Genomic DNA, 14061 nt, shown 5'->3' with positions numbered 1-14061 from the left:
TAATGCCTTAAAAGAAATTCTGAAGACGCAAAGGCAAAATTTGCTAGTAAATATTTCATTACTCAGTGTCAAGGGGAAATACAGTACAAAGAAAACTTTTGAATGTTACAACTGCACTTGGTTTTTCCTCAGCTCTTGACACTACTGGCTCATCAGTGTCTTTCTGGCGGAACTGAGCAGTTCTCTAGTAGCTCAGGCCAAAGATAAAAATTATTCTATTTATCCTCAGCAAATTGCTGCTGTGGGCAACCTTGTTTTTTCCCCCCTCAGCCTGGCCTATTGTTATGATTTATTAGTTATCTTTGTTGTTGTTGGAGCTTCTGCTGGTCTGCGAAGTCCAACAGATGCAGGAAGCCGAAGATCAGCTGTCACAGTCACATCTTCATTTTTGTCCTTGTTAGCTGGCAAGAAGTTCTTGTAAATGAAACCGCAGTGACAGCCTGGAGGTACGACTGGAGGGCTCAAACGGAGGAAGTGGTTCCTGCATCAAGGCTGTGTTGCAAAAGTATCAGTGAGTTTTAGGGCTGGCCTCAGAGCACTTGTGAGGTGACACTGGACTACTGAGTTGATAGTTTACAGAAAAAAATGGTGTCCTTAAGTTACTTAAAACTGGTATTTGTGGTAATTTATGGCCTCATAAAGGTTCAACAGTCTGCTTAGAATATGACTAAAGATTGAGTTGGACAGTACAGGAACACAATCATTTGCTAACATCTTATGTAGTGTTGAACCTTCAGTAGTTGCCAAAATTGTTTCTTCAGTTAATTAGGACAGTTTAACCAAAAATGAAAATGTCAAATGTCAACATCTACTCAACCTCATTTCACTCCAAACCTGATTGACTTTCTTTCCTATTCAGAAGATATTTTAAGAATGTCCATACAATCATTAATATTGTCCATACAATCAAAGTCAATGGGGTCCAAAACAACAATGATTGGACCCCATTGATGTGTGTGTTGTATTTATTTATTTTTAAAAAAACAAGAGGGTGAGTAAATTTTAATTTTGAGTTGATATATCTTTTTAAGAACAAAGCAACACACACCAAACTGATAATGCATACTACTTTTTACTGCCCAAACTTCACAGATCAGTTAGAACACAAAGGCTCATTTTCACATTAGCATGTAATTTTTTTTTTTTTTTGGAGAACGCCTCTGCTCATAGTTTACATTCCATCATACCTCTCTTGGTGTACCAGGAGTCGATGGTTTTTATTGAGCGAATGTGGCTCCAACATGTCATCAGGCTTCATGTTCACATCAGGAACCTCCCCTGAGACAAGAACCCGACAAGAATGTGTAGCTGTTTGTACTTTTGGGTGAGTGACTCACCAGTGAAATCCAGCAAAGAGAGGAAGTGGAGAAATTATGCATCAGCAGATGGCTTCCATTGTATTCCTTCTCACTTAGAGTGTTGCAGGGGTATACGTTCAACTTAATCCTTTGTGGGTGCTTTAGAGCAGTTGTAAACGCCTATACTGTATGTCTCAGAAGGTAATGGCAACCATATTGGGCCATCTCATGACTAAAGTGCATGTGGTTCACTTGTGGAGAAAAACCACCTCCATCTGAACGAGGCGCTCAGTCATAAGGACTGTCCCAACGAGTGCAAGTTAGTTTTCCCCAGTTAGTCACTTGCTCCCCTGTTACTCACCCCACTTCAAACAGGAAGGGGGAGTGGTTATTTGAAGGATGCTGTCTTCTTGTTGACCGAAGCCAAATGACTTAACATCTTACGTTTACATTTGTCACTGTGAGTTAGGTCAAACCAAGTTCATGTTATGCATCAACAGTGCCCCCAAAGACGAAATAGTGTCATCAGCAGTGTTGTACAGTCACATTCAGGGTCATTATTGAGCCTTGTTTATTCCACTGAGGTTACAGCTCAATCTAATTACAAGCCTTTTACATATATAATAAGGTTTCAAATTAATGTGTTTGTGGTTGCAAATAGGCTAATGATAGGTCCAACATTTATTGTGTACTCAGACCTCTTTTGACTTGACAGATTGCTATAAAACACACTCACAATTACACTTCTATGCTAAGGAGGAAAGTACCCGATGCTGGACATTCTCTGTAAAGTGACTGGGCAATCTGAGTGACCCATTTTTCAACTCAAGTGTGCCTGCATTCAGCCTTATAGCTTTTAGGATTTCAGCTTGTATCTTTGCGTAGCCAAGACCAAACCATGTCCTGGAGGAGCTTTGCTGATGCTAGATTTTGTGCAATCATAACTGGCTTAAATGTTTAACATAAACATTTAGATGAGTAACAGCAGTGTTTGAACACATTTAGTACCTTATCTCAAGTAAATCATTTTTTAGACCTTTTGTCCGAATGGTTGATGGAGAACATTAGCCCCAGCATCCAGAGTCTTAACAGTGTAGTGAAGGAAAACATATAGAGACATGAAGCCAGTTGAGAAGATGCAATTTGCCATTCCAGTTAAATGAACCTTAAGATCTGAATACCTCAGGTACTGCTAATTGATTCCGATCACACAAATGATTTAGGTTTGAATCTGTAATGATTTTGCTTCTTTCCTCAAACCTTCTTTCAAAGGAATGGGAGCTGGTTGTTCTGGGCAAATTGAAGTGGAATCTGGCTGCTGTCACTCCCAATGACTTTATTGAGCACATTATGAGGAAACTTCCGCTGCCTGAGGATAAACTGGACCTGATCCGTAAACATGTGCAGACTTTCATCGCCCTTTGTGCAACAGGTAGTGTATTCAGTAGATGTTTATAAATAAATAATTGCCCGCAAAGAATGTTTAACTGCTAATTTGTGTAGTGCTGCATAGAACCTATCCTGCCATGTTTTAAAACGAATATTCTCTCACGTACATTTGTACAATAACTTTGTAAAGTAGCCAGTGTTTTCCACAATCTAGAAATTAGGTTTATCATTAGCTACCGTGTTCATGGTTAGTCCAGAAATAAAAAAAAAATAAAGATAATGTTTGGCAACTTGTATTTGTCTTCCATTCATGTTTTTAAGTATGAGTGATAAAGATCGACTGCCTAGTCAAGTTGGTGTTGATGTCTTGCATCATCACTTCAATAAGTGATGTGTTGCAAAACATCTTAAGTTTTTTCTTTGCAAAACCTGAAATTAAAGCCGACTTCTGTGGGTTTAGTATCTATGGCAACTTTATTCAGGTTCTCGTTGCAGGCAAATTATCAGATGCCGTCTCATTACATTCATGAGAAACTATGTGGACTGAACTAGCGATGTGTAATGGAGAGAATTTCTCTGGAAGCTTTATGTGCTTGCCTGGTATGTTTGGCGGTCGTATCAGTGGCTAGGCCTGAATGCAGTGACACTTCAAAGGGCAGTTGTATAGTTAAGGACATTCCTGTGTGCTGGTGAGCCAGTGGTTAGACCATTCCTGCTCTTAGAGGTGGACCACCTTTAGGAGATCAAACATGGAGATGAGAGGAGGGTGAGAAAACGCGAGGAGTGTATTGTTCTAGCCGAGCCAAATAGTGAAGCATGTCATGTTTTCATATCTTATCCCCTCTTCTCACGCCTCCCAGATGCTCCAGGGCATGACGACTTTCCCATAATCAGGAGCCTTTGTGGGACTGGTTCTCCCAGCCAAGCCTGCACCCAACATCACCATAGGCGGTAATGGGATCCAGTGTACCACCCTTCTTCCCTCAGGCTTTTCTCTTCCTCCCTGGGGTTGCTCAGCTCCCCAAGAACCTCAGGAGTGACTCTGACTTTGGGAAAGTGGGATATGAGGGGAGAGGGATTAGTAGGAGGAGCTGGCAGGTCTTTAAACATGGAGCTTTTGATTCTCTTGTTGGTTTGTGCAACTGCCCTGACATGAACATGATCCATGAAAACTGGATAAGAATCTCTTGTGCTTGACAGGTGGACACTGATGATATCTGGGATAATATGAATAATTTAGCTGTATAGCTTGGTTTTTAGATGCTGGAAAAATTCAGAAGCTAGTGAAACATCCCCGTTGTTATATACACAATCTAGTTACTAGTTTAACAACAGGGATTCAAGGGGTATCCAAAAGATTTTAATTGCTGAGCAGATGTCTTGACTGCTGCTTTTCTTTCTTCCGTACAGTTTGCTTTATTTGCAGAGAATTCTGCGTCCCCTTCTTTTCTGAGACATGCATAAATCAAGGCCCCTGTATCTGAATGAGAAAGGAAGAGAAGAGTGTGGAAAGACGATAGCTGATTTTTAATGGTTCTTCTCTTTTGATAAAACAGTTCCGTTCAGAGCACTCTGCGAGATTTGGTCAGGCAGAGTAGACCAGTTCAGTATTAATTAATAATATGGAGGGGCCTTTCAGAGATATGCAAATGACTGGAAGGCTCGGCTAGAGACCGCAAGAAAGGAGACAAAAGGAACAGCCCTCCATTTCATATGCAGAGGCATGTAAGGGTCAGTGCAGAAGGAGAACCCAATAAAACATTTCACCGGAGGGCAGTCTGTAGAAGGCTTGCACAGGAACAAGCTCATTAAAAGCAATTATACCCCATTCTTACTGTTTAACACCCAGCACCCCCTTTACTTCTCCATCTTAGATTGTTTGTAGATGTATAGGAACATACCTGAGAAACACTATCATATTCGATAATCTTGCTGCTCTTCAGATGTTTACATATCGGAGAAATAACTAATGACTGGTGGAGAGTTCAGCAGGGCTGAAAATTAAATCTACCAATTCATGTCATTTCTCATTCAAGAGGCTCTGTTTCCTCCCACACCAGCTTGACTGCTGTTGCTCAAGACTCTGCACTGGAGCAAGACTGAAACAAGTTGTTACAGGATTTTAACAGTCAAAGAGGGTTCTTGTTTTTAATTCATCTGTTTTGCTATGGTTTGACAGGGCAAACCAACATGCAGTTTTTGATGATGAAATTACTTGTTGAAGATTTGTGGCAGATTGGACCATTTTCAAAAAATGACAATAGACAGTTAATGTAATACAATTCTATGAAGGAATGCTATACATAAATGTCCCAGACATCCGATTATTTTAATGAGAATTGTTTAATACATAATGAGACACAACATACCCAGGAATTAAAAAAAAAAAATCCTTTTATATTCTATGTTGTAGGTTTAACAAACCAATAGCATTTAGTTGAACATTTGTGTTACAGGTTTACTCTGTTATTCTGTTAACTCTGTGACTTTAAGATCTTAACTCGCATGCTTTACCTGACTTTCCATTTGACTGAGTGTTAAACTGTGATGCCAAATTCATGTTTATGTTTGATCTTTATCAGTCAGGTCGAACATGGCTGCTTGAAACAAGACTTTCTGTTAACGCAAACCTGTGCATCTGCATGTGCGTCTGGCACTTGATTTATTGCCCCTCAAATCAGCGGCTTCATTGGCTGTTCCTCAACTTTCCGGACGCTTAATTAATTTACAAGTTAAATGCGAATACAGCACATTGCATCCACCAAGGAGCTTGCTGTGTTGGCACAGGTCTGGGTATGCAGTGTGGCGAGGGCAGGAGAATGGTCCATTGAAGGGGGTGAGAGGCTGGTATACCAGGCCAGCCAGCCGCCACATACTAGGAGCCTTCCATCACAGGCGTCCCCACTCAGCTACATACACTGTTTATCCTCTGCATGAATATCAATGAAGGCGTGTAGAATACAGCCATTCTTCTTCCCTTACCACTCTCACAAACCAAAGCGTCCAGCTCTGCCGCTAGCACGCGCATACTCTTGTTCCCTCGACAAACTTGTCTTGTCTAGAGTGTGAAAAATCAGATTGCAACCCACTCAGCGCATGCAAGCTGTATGTGGGCACCCAATTTCCACTGTATGCTATTTTCTAACTGCTGCAAAAGACCCAAAGAGTTGCAATGTGGTTGATTTTGTCTTCTTCCGCTTGACCAGAACTTCTTTTAATAAAATTTTCTCTGGCCCGGAATTACTACAAAGGAAAGAGTGTATAATAAGTTCATTTATTTGTCAACACTGAGCTGCAAAATGAGAAAATGGCTGGCTTTGAATGTTAAGATGGCAATGAAGGCATGCTCTTCAGTTATCAAAGGCCCCATGGCTTTGATTTTTTTTTTCTAAAAAGAAAAGAGAAGAAAAATCACCCTTAGAGCCATCACACACAGTTTGCTTTGCAATTGAATATGGCAATATGGTAATGCAAAGACTGCCAGGGAGTGTGGGACCATGAGCCCAGAGGTGGCCCTGCATCAGAGGAATGAGGTGGGTAGGAGGGTCTTTTCTTCTGCCAAAACCTTACGAAGGTCTGGACACTGACTAAAGAATGATGCTTAGTGCCCCCCTCAGCCGCCCCTGCTGTCTACAACCCAACAACTCCCTCCCCCAACACCCATCTTTTGTGCTGGCTGTTGGGTTGAATTGGAATCCACAGAGAGGGCTTGATGTTGCATCTCTCAATTGGATGAGATGAGGTGATGGTTTCAGACAATGAAGCCACACTCTCTTGCTCACTAGACCCAGGTCCATCAGTGGCCACACTCAATTAATATGCTAAAAGATAGCAGCAACTCTGATACAAATCCAGAGCTGTTGTAACAACAAAGCTAGAGCATGTGTGCTATTCAACCTTAGGGGTATGTGTCTGAAAAAAAAGTGTTGAAAAAACAGTCTGATAAAGGGAGAGGGGGAGCTGTAGAAAAAAGAAGAAATACAGAAATCAATGAGGCAGGGGGCAGACAGCCTAAGCTGTTCGTTTCTTTCTCTTTTCCTCTTTCTTTCCCCCCCCTCTCACAGTCAGTCGTCTTTTTCGGCTTCAGGCCCATTCACAAGCTGTCTTATTTGCATTATGAATGACAGTGAGAAAGCTAACAAGGTTATTGGTCTTTGAGATGTATGCCTGTGACCACACGTGGAAAAAGGACCTACAGCAGTGAGCACTGGCAGAGGGACTGTGGCTCTTTATTCCATCCTTTCCGAAGGCTATAGGGCTTTTTTTCAGGGAGCACACGATTTACTTAGGAGCTGGAAGAAAAGGGGCCGATCTGCAAAGGGTGACTGGATGAGAGGGATGGGGGTGGGGGTGCTTTTCTTATTCTTTTCAAGCCAAGTGAACCCTCATTATCCTGGGCTGCAGTCATTAGCAAAGGACTGTGCACCGACCTAATGTAAAGGGCTTTACTTATTAGTGTTTCCGATTTTTATTTTGAATTTCATATTTCATATAACTATTCAAAATACTGCAGAAAAGTCTGATAAAGTACATTTTTATGAACTCAGAGCGAGACAGATCTTAATGCGTGGTTTGCTTTTTCCTCAGATTTCAACTTTGTCATGCACCCTCCATCCATGATTGCAACGGGAAGCGTGGCAGCAGCTATCTGTGGCCTGCAGCTTAACAGCACTAACCGCTCACTGTGGGGAGACAACCTAACAGAGTTACTCGCCAAGATCACAAACACAGAAGTTGTGAGTATTGGTGCTCTGACAATAAATTTTACTAAAAACTTTAATAAATCATTATGATACAAGGTACAACGCATGGGGACCATGATAAGATTCTGTTTTGTTTGATGATAGGATGGGACAGCAATACTATTGGTAATCTGTGGGGTGAGTGTTGCTGTGCCTGTAGGACTGTGAGAGGAGGTTGTGCATTTCCCCTATTTACTCAATGGGCTTGGGTCCAGCTCCAAATCATTTTCACATTCAGCCACTGAATTACTGGAAGTGAAATGGCATTGACCCTGACTGAGAGACTGTAAGGAAAGAATCTGCAGGGCTAGGGGAATGTGTCAGGGATACTATGGCTTTATGCATATGACTTGCATACAAATTCACACAGTGTCGCACGAGTGACCACCTCATGATCATTCAGCTTTGTTTAGGTCCTTTAGTTTATATTTAGGGGGGGAATAAAAGCAAACGAGAATAGAAAATAAGGGTTAAGAGAAGAACCCAGGAAACACATTTAATTCCTGCCCTGACCTGAAGAATGCCTGCTGCCCCAGCATGTGGTGTGTGAAGTCGTACACCATAGCAGAGGAAAAACAAATAGTCCTCCACCGCAGTAAAGGTGCTCAGTGTCTGAGGAGTGTGAGGTCCAGGGCAGAAGAAATGAACTGCCTGGTCCATTGCAGGATGCCAACAAGCCATACCTTTGAAAACATGCAGGTATGGTGTATACACATTACCCTGCTCACCCCGAGCTATACCTTAAAGAAAACATACAAGAAAAGTTCACACAGCAAACACTCTATGATCCTTTACTCACCCTCATGTTGATTCAAACTTGTGTGGGAGCAGGGGGCTGTGAAGCAATCGAACTGTTTGCATTATTGTGTTGAGAAAATCTTTGAGATCCTATCTAAATGGAATTGTTTGACCATTTGTGGTGCTTTTCCACTGCATGGTACAGCTCACTTTTGGGTTGTTTTCCACTAGGTACAGTACCTGGTACTTTTTTCAGTACCACCTCGGCTGAGGTTCCAAGCGAGCCGTACCGTTATCAAAATGTGACGTGTAAACCCTGCTGATCACTGGCCGGAGTGAATCGTCACTACCTGCGTCATTGAACTTGCGACACGAGACACCAGACCCGCTAGATTTAAATCAGCACAGCCAGCGTAGGATCGGACGCAACTGTTTTTTTGAATGAACGAAACTGTTTTGAACGAGTGCACCTTTTTTAAACAATCAAAAAAATGGCTGTTTCATGGTCTGTTGATAGCCAAGGAGCAGATCCAGCGAGAGCTTAATTGGGCGACGCAGAATGAAAACGTTTTTCTGGAGGTCGCTCAGCTCTTGGCCACGACATGTGTATAATCCCGCCCACTTAAAGCGGTACTATACTGCAGTGGAAACGCAAACTGAGCCGTACCGAGTCGTGCCGAGCCAAGTTGTACCACGCAGTGGAAAAGCACCACTGGTAAATCAGAGATATGAAAAACAGAGAGATATCAATATCAGGAGTAAAGCAGAAAAATCTAGTCTTCAATAAACAAAATTTTGTGTACTTAACTTTACCTTAGTGTATGAGGACCTTCCAGATTGAGGCAGAGGTTGGGAGGTGAGCGGTCAGACAGAGTATGAAGGAAAGTCAGCCTAATGCCAAACGATGCTGCCAGCCTAGCCACCAGGAACCTTGCTGACATTTGTGGTGCCTGTAGTTTCCAGTAGACATATGATAGCGTCAGCCAGCCTCTTCCAGTCGCCCTTGGAATGTGTGTGTAGCCCAAGACACACCTTGTGAAACATACTCTGTGCAACACTAAGGTACACACATGCATGCCAAACCAGGAAGGCTGAAAAATTGGCTTGCAGTTTCCACAAATACTCTAAGGTCTCTCTAAGAAAGAAGCAAAAGGCAATACATATTCACCTGGCACTGGGTGTTTACAGTAAAGTTTGTTACTGTAGCTACAGTAAATACAGTAAATGATGCTCACTGGGCTTTCGTTTTTTTTTTTTTGAGGACTTAAATGGTTTGAGCCATGAATTTGTGTCCTTGTGCACCTCTAGAATACTTATAATACAGCTTTACAAGCTAAAGCTCTGCATATGGAGAAACTAATCAGGAAGAGAAGATGCACAGTGAAAACTCTTTGACATACCTCAGTTTATAAAAGTTGGTTAAATGTTAGAAACTTTGGGTCTGGCAAGCTGAGAATGCTCCTTTGCCTAAAGTCATAATGTCATGAGGACTCTGTTATTTGCAACCGAAATGTTATTTGGAACTGAAAAGTTGCTAATTATTTTGATAAGAACTTCAAGGCTTTTTTGGTACACAGGATCATGTGTTAGGCCTCCTGGCCTCTTGCATTAGGCCTCTGGGACATCTTAATCCCTTTCATTTCTCAATGCTGTGATGGCCTTGCTCTGAACCCAGCAATCCTTGCTTTCACTTCCCAATAAAAAACAGAGGTTGTTTTCTGTGGCTACTTTAAGTCTCTCCTTTAGGCTTTTTTTGTCCAAGATGGCACACACTGAGTGACATTACAAGTCTGCTGGTTCTCCAGTAGAGCTGCATTTTGATCCATTTTCATTAACTTGTAACAAACGTAGCCATGTTTCGGTGGGGATAGAGTGTGTTTTTAATCAGGGCGGAGTTGGATTAGGCAGGGACCACCCACTCTATCTTGAAGCTCACCAAGTACCACCCTTCTCTGGATCTAATAATTGAGAAGCTCTTCTAGAGCAAGTCCTGGTTTTACCAGTAGTCACACACTGAAGCCATTAGAGTTGCCTGAATTAAGCCTTTGGGGCTTGGCATGAGTTTGGTTGCGCAGCTATAAAGAGCAGCACACAGGGAAATGTCTTTTAGGAAGTCAGGCCTGGCATTCTTGTGGTAAGACACAGGCAGTTCCTTTACATGTTTTATGCTTTAGTTCATTTTCTAGAAGGAATTTATTTTTCATGACTAATAATGGCTCATCGTGGTGGGAAACAGGAGACCTCTAGAAGGATGGTGCCCGTTGTTATCCATGATGACATCAAAGAAAACAACCTCTGAGTGATCCTACCTTCATCCTCAAAAAAAAAAAGATTAAATGCTTTCTGTCAATCACTCCAAACACCTGATATATTTTCCTTTTCTTGTGTGATGCACTGCTTCTACAGGCATGAAACACATGGCCCAGGAGCCATGCATAACATAAGTTCAGACTTTGGCCCATCAGCTTTTAATTAGCAGTAAATGTCAAAGGAATGCAGCCTCTCCACAAGCAACACATTCTCCATGGGCCCTCCCCATGGGCCATTCACAGCAAACTTCCCACAGACGCCTGGTGTGCCTCAGACATACCCACTAAACAGGACAGAGAGCTTTGATCACCGTCCATCAATTTAATTTCACTAGAGGGCATTATTGCTCATTTTGGTGACAGTGTGAAAGCCATTTTAAATATGTAATGTGCTCTTTGGAGACACCCACAGGGTTGCATGGGCATCTATATAAAAAAATCTATTACAATTTATTTTTTGTTCTTAGCTCTACAGAGCAGGAAGAACACTCTGGTGGGCTCAAGTGAGATTAGGTCTTAGGTCATTACATGCTGTTGTGAAAATTAAAGGGTATGAAAACCTAAACGAAACACTGCCTTGTTTTATCCACAGGATATGGATGTAATTAACATAGCAAACAGTGGTACAGCTATTGTTTTTTTTTAACTGTTCGCAGTGCAACTCTGTGCATGTTTGGTTTATATATGAGCAATATCATATATATAATTTTTGTGGTTTGACTAAAACCTGTAAGTCAACTGTGTGTGAATGTGCATTTGCTCAGTACTAAGGGCTGCACGATTAATCGAATGCGATTGTCATGCGCATATTGTCTTCTGTGAGGTGTATTTGGAGTTTCAGCGTGAGAGCACCCTCTGGCCTTCGGATGAAGATTTACTGCTGATCACAGAACCGTGCTTCACTAAAAGATACGCATAACAATCTCAGCTTCTGCCTAATCGCGATTTATCTCCTTTGCGATTTAATTTCGATTGTAATAGTCATAATCGCATTAGCTAATAATGTATGTGTTATATAATTTGTTTATCATTAGATTATTGTGCTTAAAGGTGCTTTAAGCATTTTCATCCATTTCATGTACTTTTGCCATTTAACTTCAATTATTATTTATACATGAGCAATATCACTCGGGTACGAGCGCGATACCAGCGCTATATCAGCATGGCTGTGATTAGGCCAGAGGCACGAGGCCACGGGCCGAGTGCCGGAGGCAATCACAGTACGAGAGTGATATTGCGTTTATACAACAGTTCGACGGAACGTGTGTAATTAAACAAGAAACAACGGAGTGCCTAATAAAACCCTTTTTTTTTGCGGAACTACTTCCTTCCGCCACAGATTCAAAGCTCAAATTGACAGTTAAACATACGTCACTTTTAGAATTCGTATCAAGGGAATGTGCTACTTCAGTTAGGTTATTAGTGAGAAATAATGAGGTTATAAGAGAGAAACAATGCGGCAAGACGTTGAAGATTTACTGCTGATCACAGAACCGTGCTTCACTAAAAGATACGCATAACAATCTCAGCTTCTGCCTAATCGCGATTTATCTCCTTTGCGATTTAATTTCGATTAATCGTGCAGCCCTATCAGTACTACTGATGAAGTGATTCTGGATAAGTATAGACATTGCAGCTATTTAAGTGGCCTGTTTGTATAATGCTTTGTGTCTGATGCATTGCAGGATCTGTTAAAGGCATGCCAGGAGCAGATTGAAAGAGTGTTGATGAATAACCTGAGGGAGGGCCGCCGGCAGCAGCAGAAACAGCAACAGCAGCAGCAGGAACAGGGTGGCCCGCGCAGCAAAGCACTTGATGACCAAGACCAGTCCAGCACCCCAACCGATGTACGAGACATCAACTTGTGAGCTTGCTGCAGGAACGCTATGATCAGTCTTCAAGAAAAAAAAAAGAAAAAAACAACAAAAAACTAAAATGACAAAAAAACAAACAACCCCAACAAAAAGTGCTTGCTAGTCTTTGTAGAGTTTTATCTTCATTTTCAAGTAAAAATTGCTCCCATAAATGGAAAAAAATTAATAAAAAGCTATTTTAGATACAAAAAATTTATATTTTTAAAATGATTTGATACTGATGCAAAAAGCTCTACGGTGCCTCAGACTCTTAGAAGGGAAGCGTGTAGTATTTTGCAAACTCTTTTGATTGTGTAAACATAATATGATATTTAATGCAAAAGTGTTAGTGTAAAGGGCTTTTCAAAATAGAGAGTCTACTGTATCAGACTGGCTTGAAAGGGTACAAAAAGTGGGGCTATGTTTTTTTTTCCTGTTTTGTTGTGATTTATTTTTTTTCAATTTTTGGTTCATGTTGGAATGCCTGAACTTGAACACACAATGAGGTGCCATAAGTATGAATGGACGCACCCATTCACTTGGCTGTGCATTAGGACCAGAAATAGGGATTTAAAAAGGAGTGGTGAGACACAAGTCTTATGCTAAGAATGCAGTGCTCTTTTGCTAGGGCAACAGGGGCTTATATCTTGAGAATAGACTATTAATATTATTTCTATTAAGATTATTATTATTATTTCTGTTAAACAAGCAAGTTATTGTCTCTCGATGCTAAAGTTACAGACACTTCAAATAAGCTTTTGTCAAGCTGCTTGTGTGCATGCATTTATGTGTGGTGTATGTTGGCTCATGTGCAACAGTGTACAAGTTACTCTATATCAAGCACTCATGTGTGAGTCATGTGGGCTTTGTTTATCTTGATTATCATCTATCTGCATGTGTTTGGTTATAGAGACTGGTTCAGTGGAGGGAACATGGTCAAAGAACTGGACGGGATAGTACATGATTCCACAATGCTTGGAGGGCCTCCTGTATCAGTGCCTTATATTAAATGCTTTTTTTACTGGCCTGGAAACTGCTTGAGGGCTGAGCCCAACCCAGTGCACAGAACAAGAGGAGGCAAGAACAGGGAGCAGACAGAGACAACTACGCTCCCTTGTATCTTCTAAAGGCAAGATGAGTTGTTTTTAAAATATGTGGGTAAGGTTGTCCTTCATGGCAACCTCCCACTAAATATTACAGATGTATTGTATACAGACAGTTTATTACGTTATTACGTATTTTGTTGTGAGCATGTTGAAGGAGCCTTAGGCTGATTTATGGTTGGTCCTATGAGGGACCGAAAAATGAGTTGTTTGCAAACAAATGTGTGCTAATGCTGTTAGCAGTAAAGGAATGTGTAGGCAAGAATGATCGAGGATGATGACGATGAAACTTGGTTGGTTTGAGGTGTGAAGCATGCTGCTGAGATGAGGATGCTTATATGGAGTTAGGAGAAGCAGGAAAGGAGGCCAAATGAGAAACAACAGCTATGGTTTCCATATATCACCTGATATTTAAGATCTTTAATCTATTTGTCTGTTTATTTGTTTGTCCTTTAGTTTTTATGTCTCATGTTTGAATTACAGACCAGTATCTAAACCAGTTCCACTGATACCGCTAGTGCAAAACTGGGGAAGGTTAGTACTTCGGTTTCAGTTCAGAGAGCATGTTTGCCATGGATAACAAATGGTTAAGGTTAAGGAGTCTTTTTATTTTTTTATTTTTTTTGGGG

General features: G+C 41.3%; 1 protein-coding gene across 1 annotated transcript in view; it reads left to right on the top strand.

The window, feature by feature from the left end:
- ccnd2a (cyclin D2, a) overlaps positions 1–13389 on the top strand; it is a 15922-nt gene extending 2533 nt beyond the window's left edge. Inside the window, exons 3-5 of the mRNA XM_016544216.1 lie at positions 2571–2730; positions 7275–7423; positions 12162–13389. Of these exons, the coding sequence (XP_016399702.1) occupies positions 2571–2730; positions 7275–7423; positions 12162–12344 (492 nt within the window). The 3' untranslated portion in view covers positions 12345–13389. The remainder of the gene's footprint in view (positions 1–2570; positions 2731–7274; positions 7424–12161) is intronic.
- The last annotated feature ends 672 nt before the right edge of the window (positions 13390–14061 follow it).

Source organism: Sinocyclocheilus rhinocerous, unplaced genomic scaffold, assembly GCF_001515625.1.
Source record: "Sinocyclocheilus rhinocerous isolate Xijiao unplaced genomic scaffold, SAMN03320098_v1.1 scaffold2415, whole genome shotgun sequence".
Lineage (NCBI taxonomy): Eukaryota > Metazoa > Chordata > Actinopteri > Cypriniformes > Cyprinidae > Sinocyclocheilus > Sinocyclocheilus rhinocerous.
The sequence above is the reverse complement of the archived record's forward strand: the minus strand, read 5'-3'. Positions and strand labels throughout refer to the sequence as shown.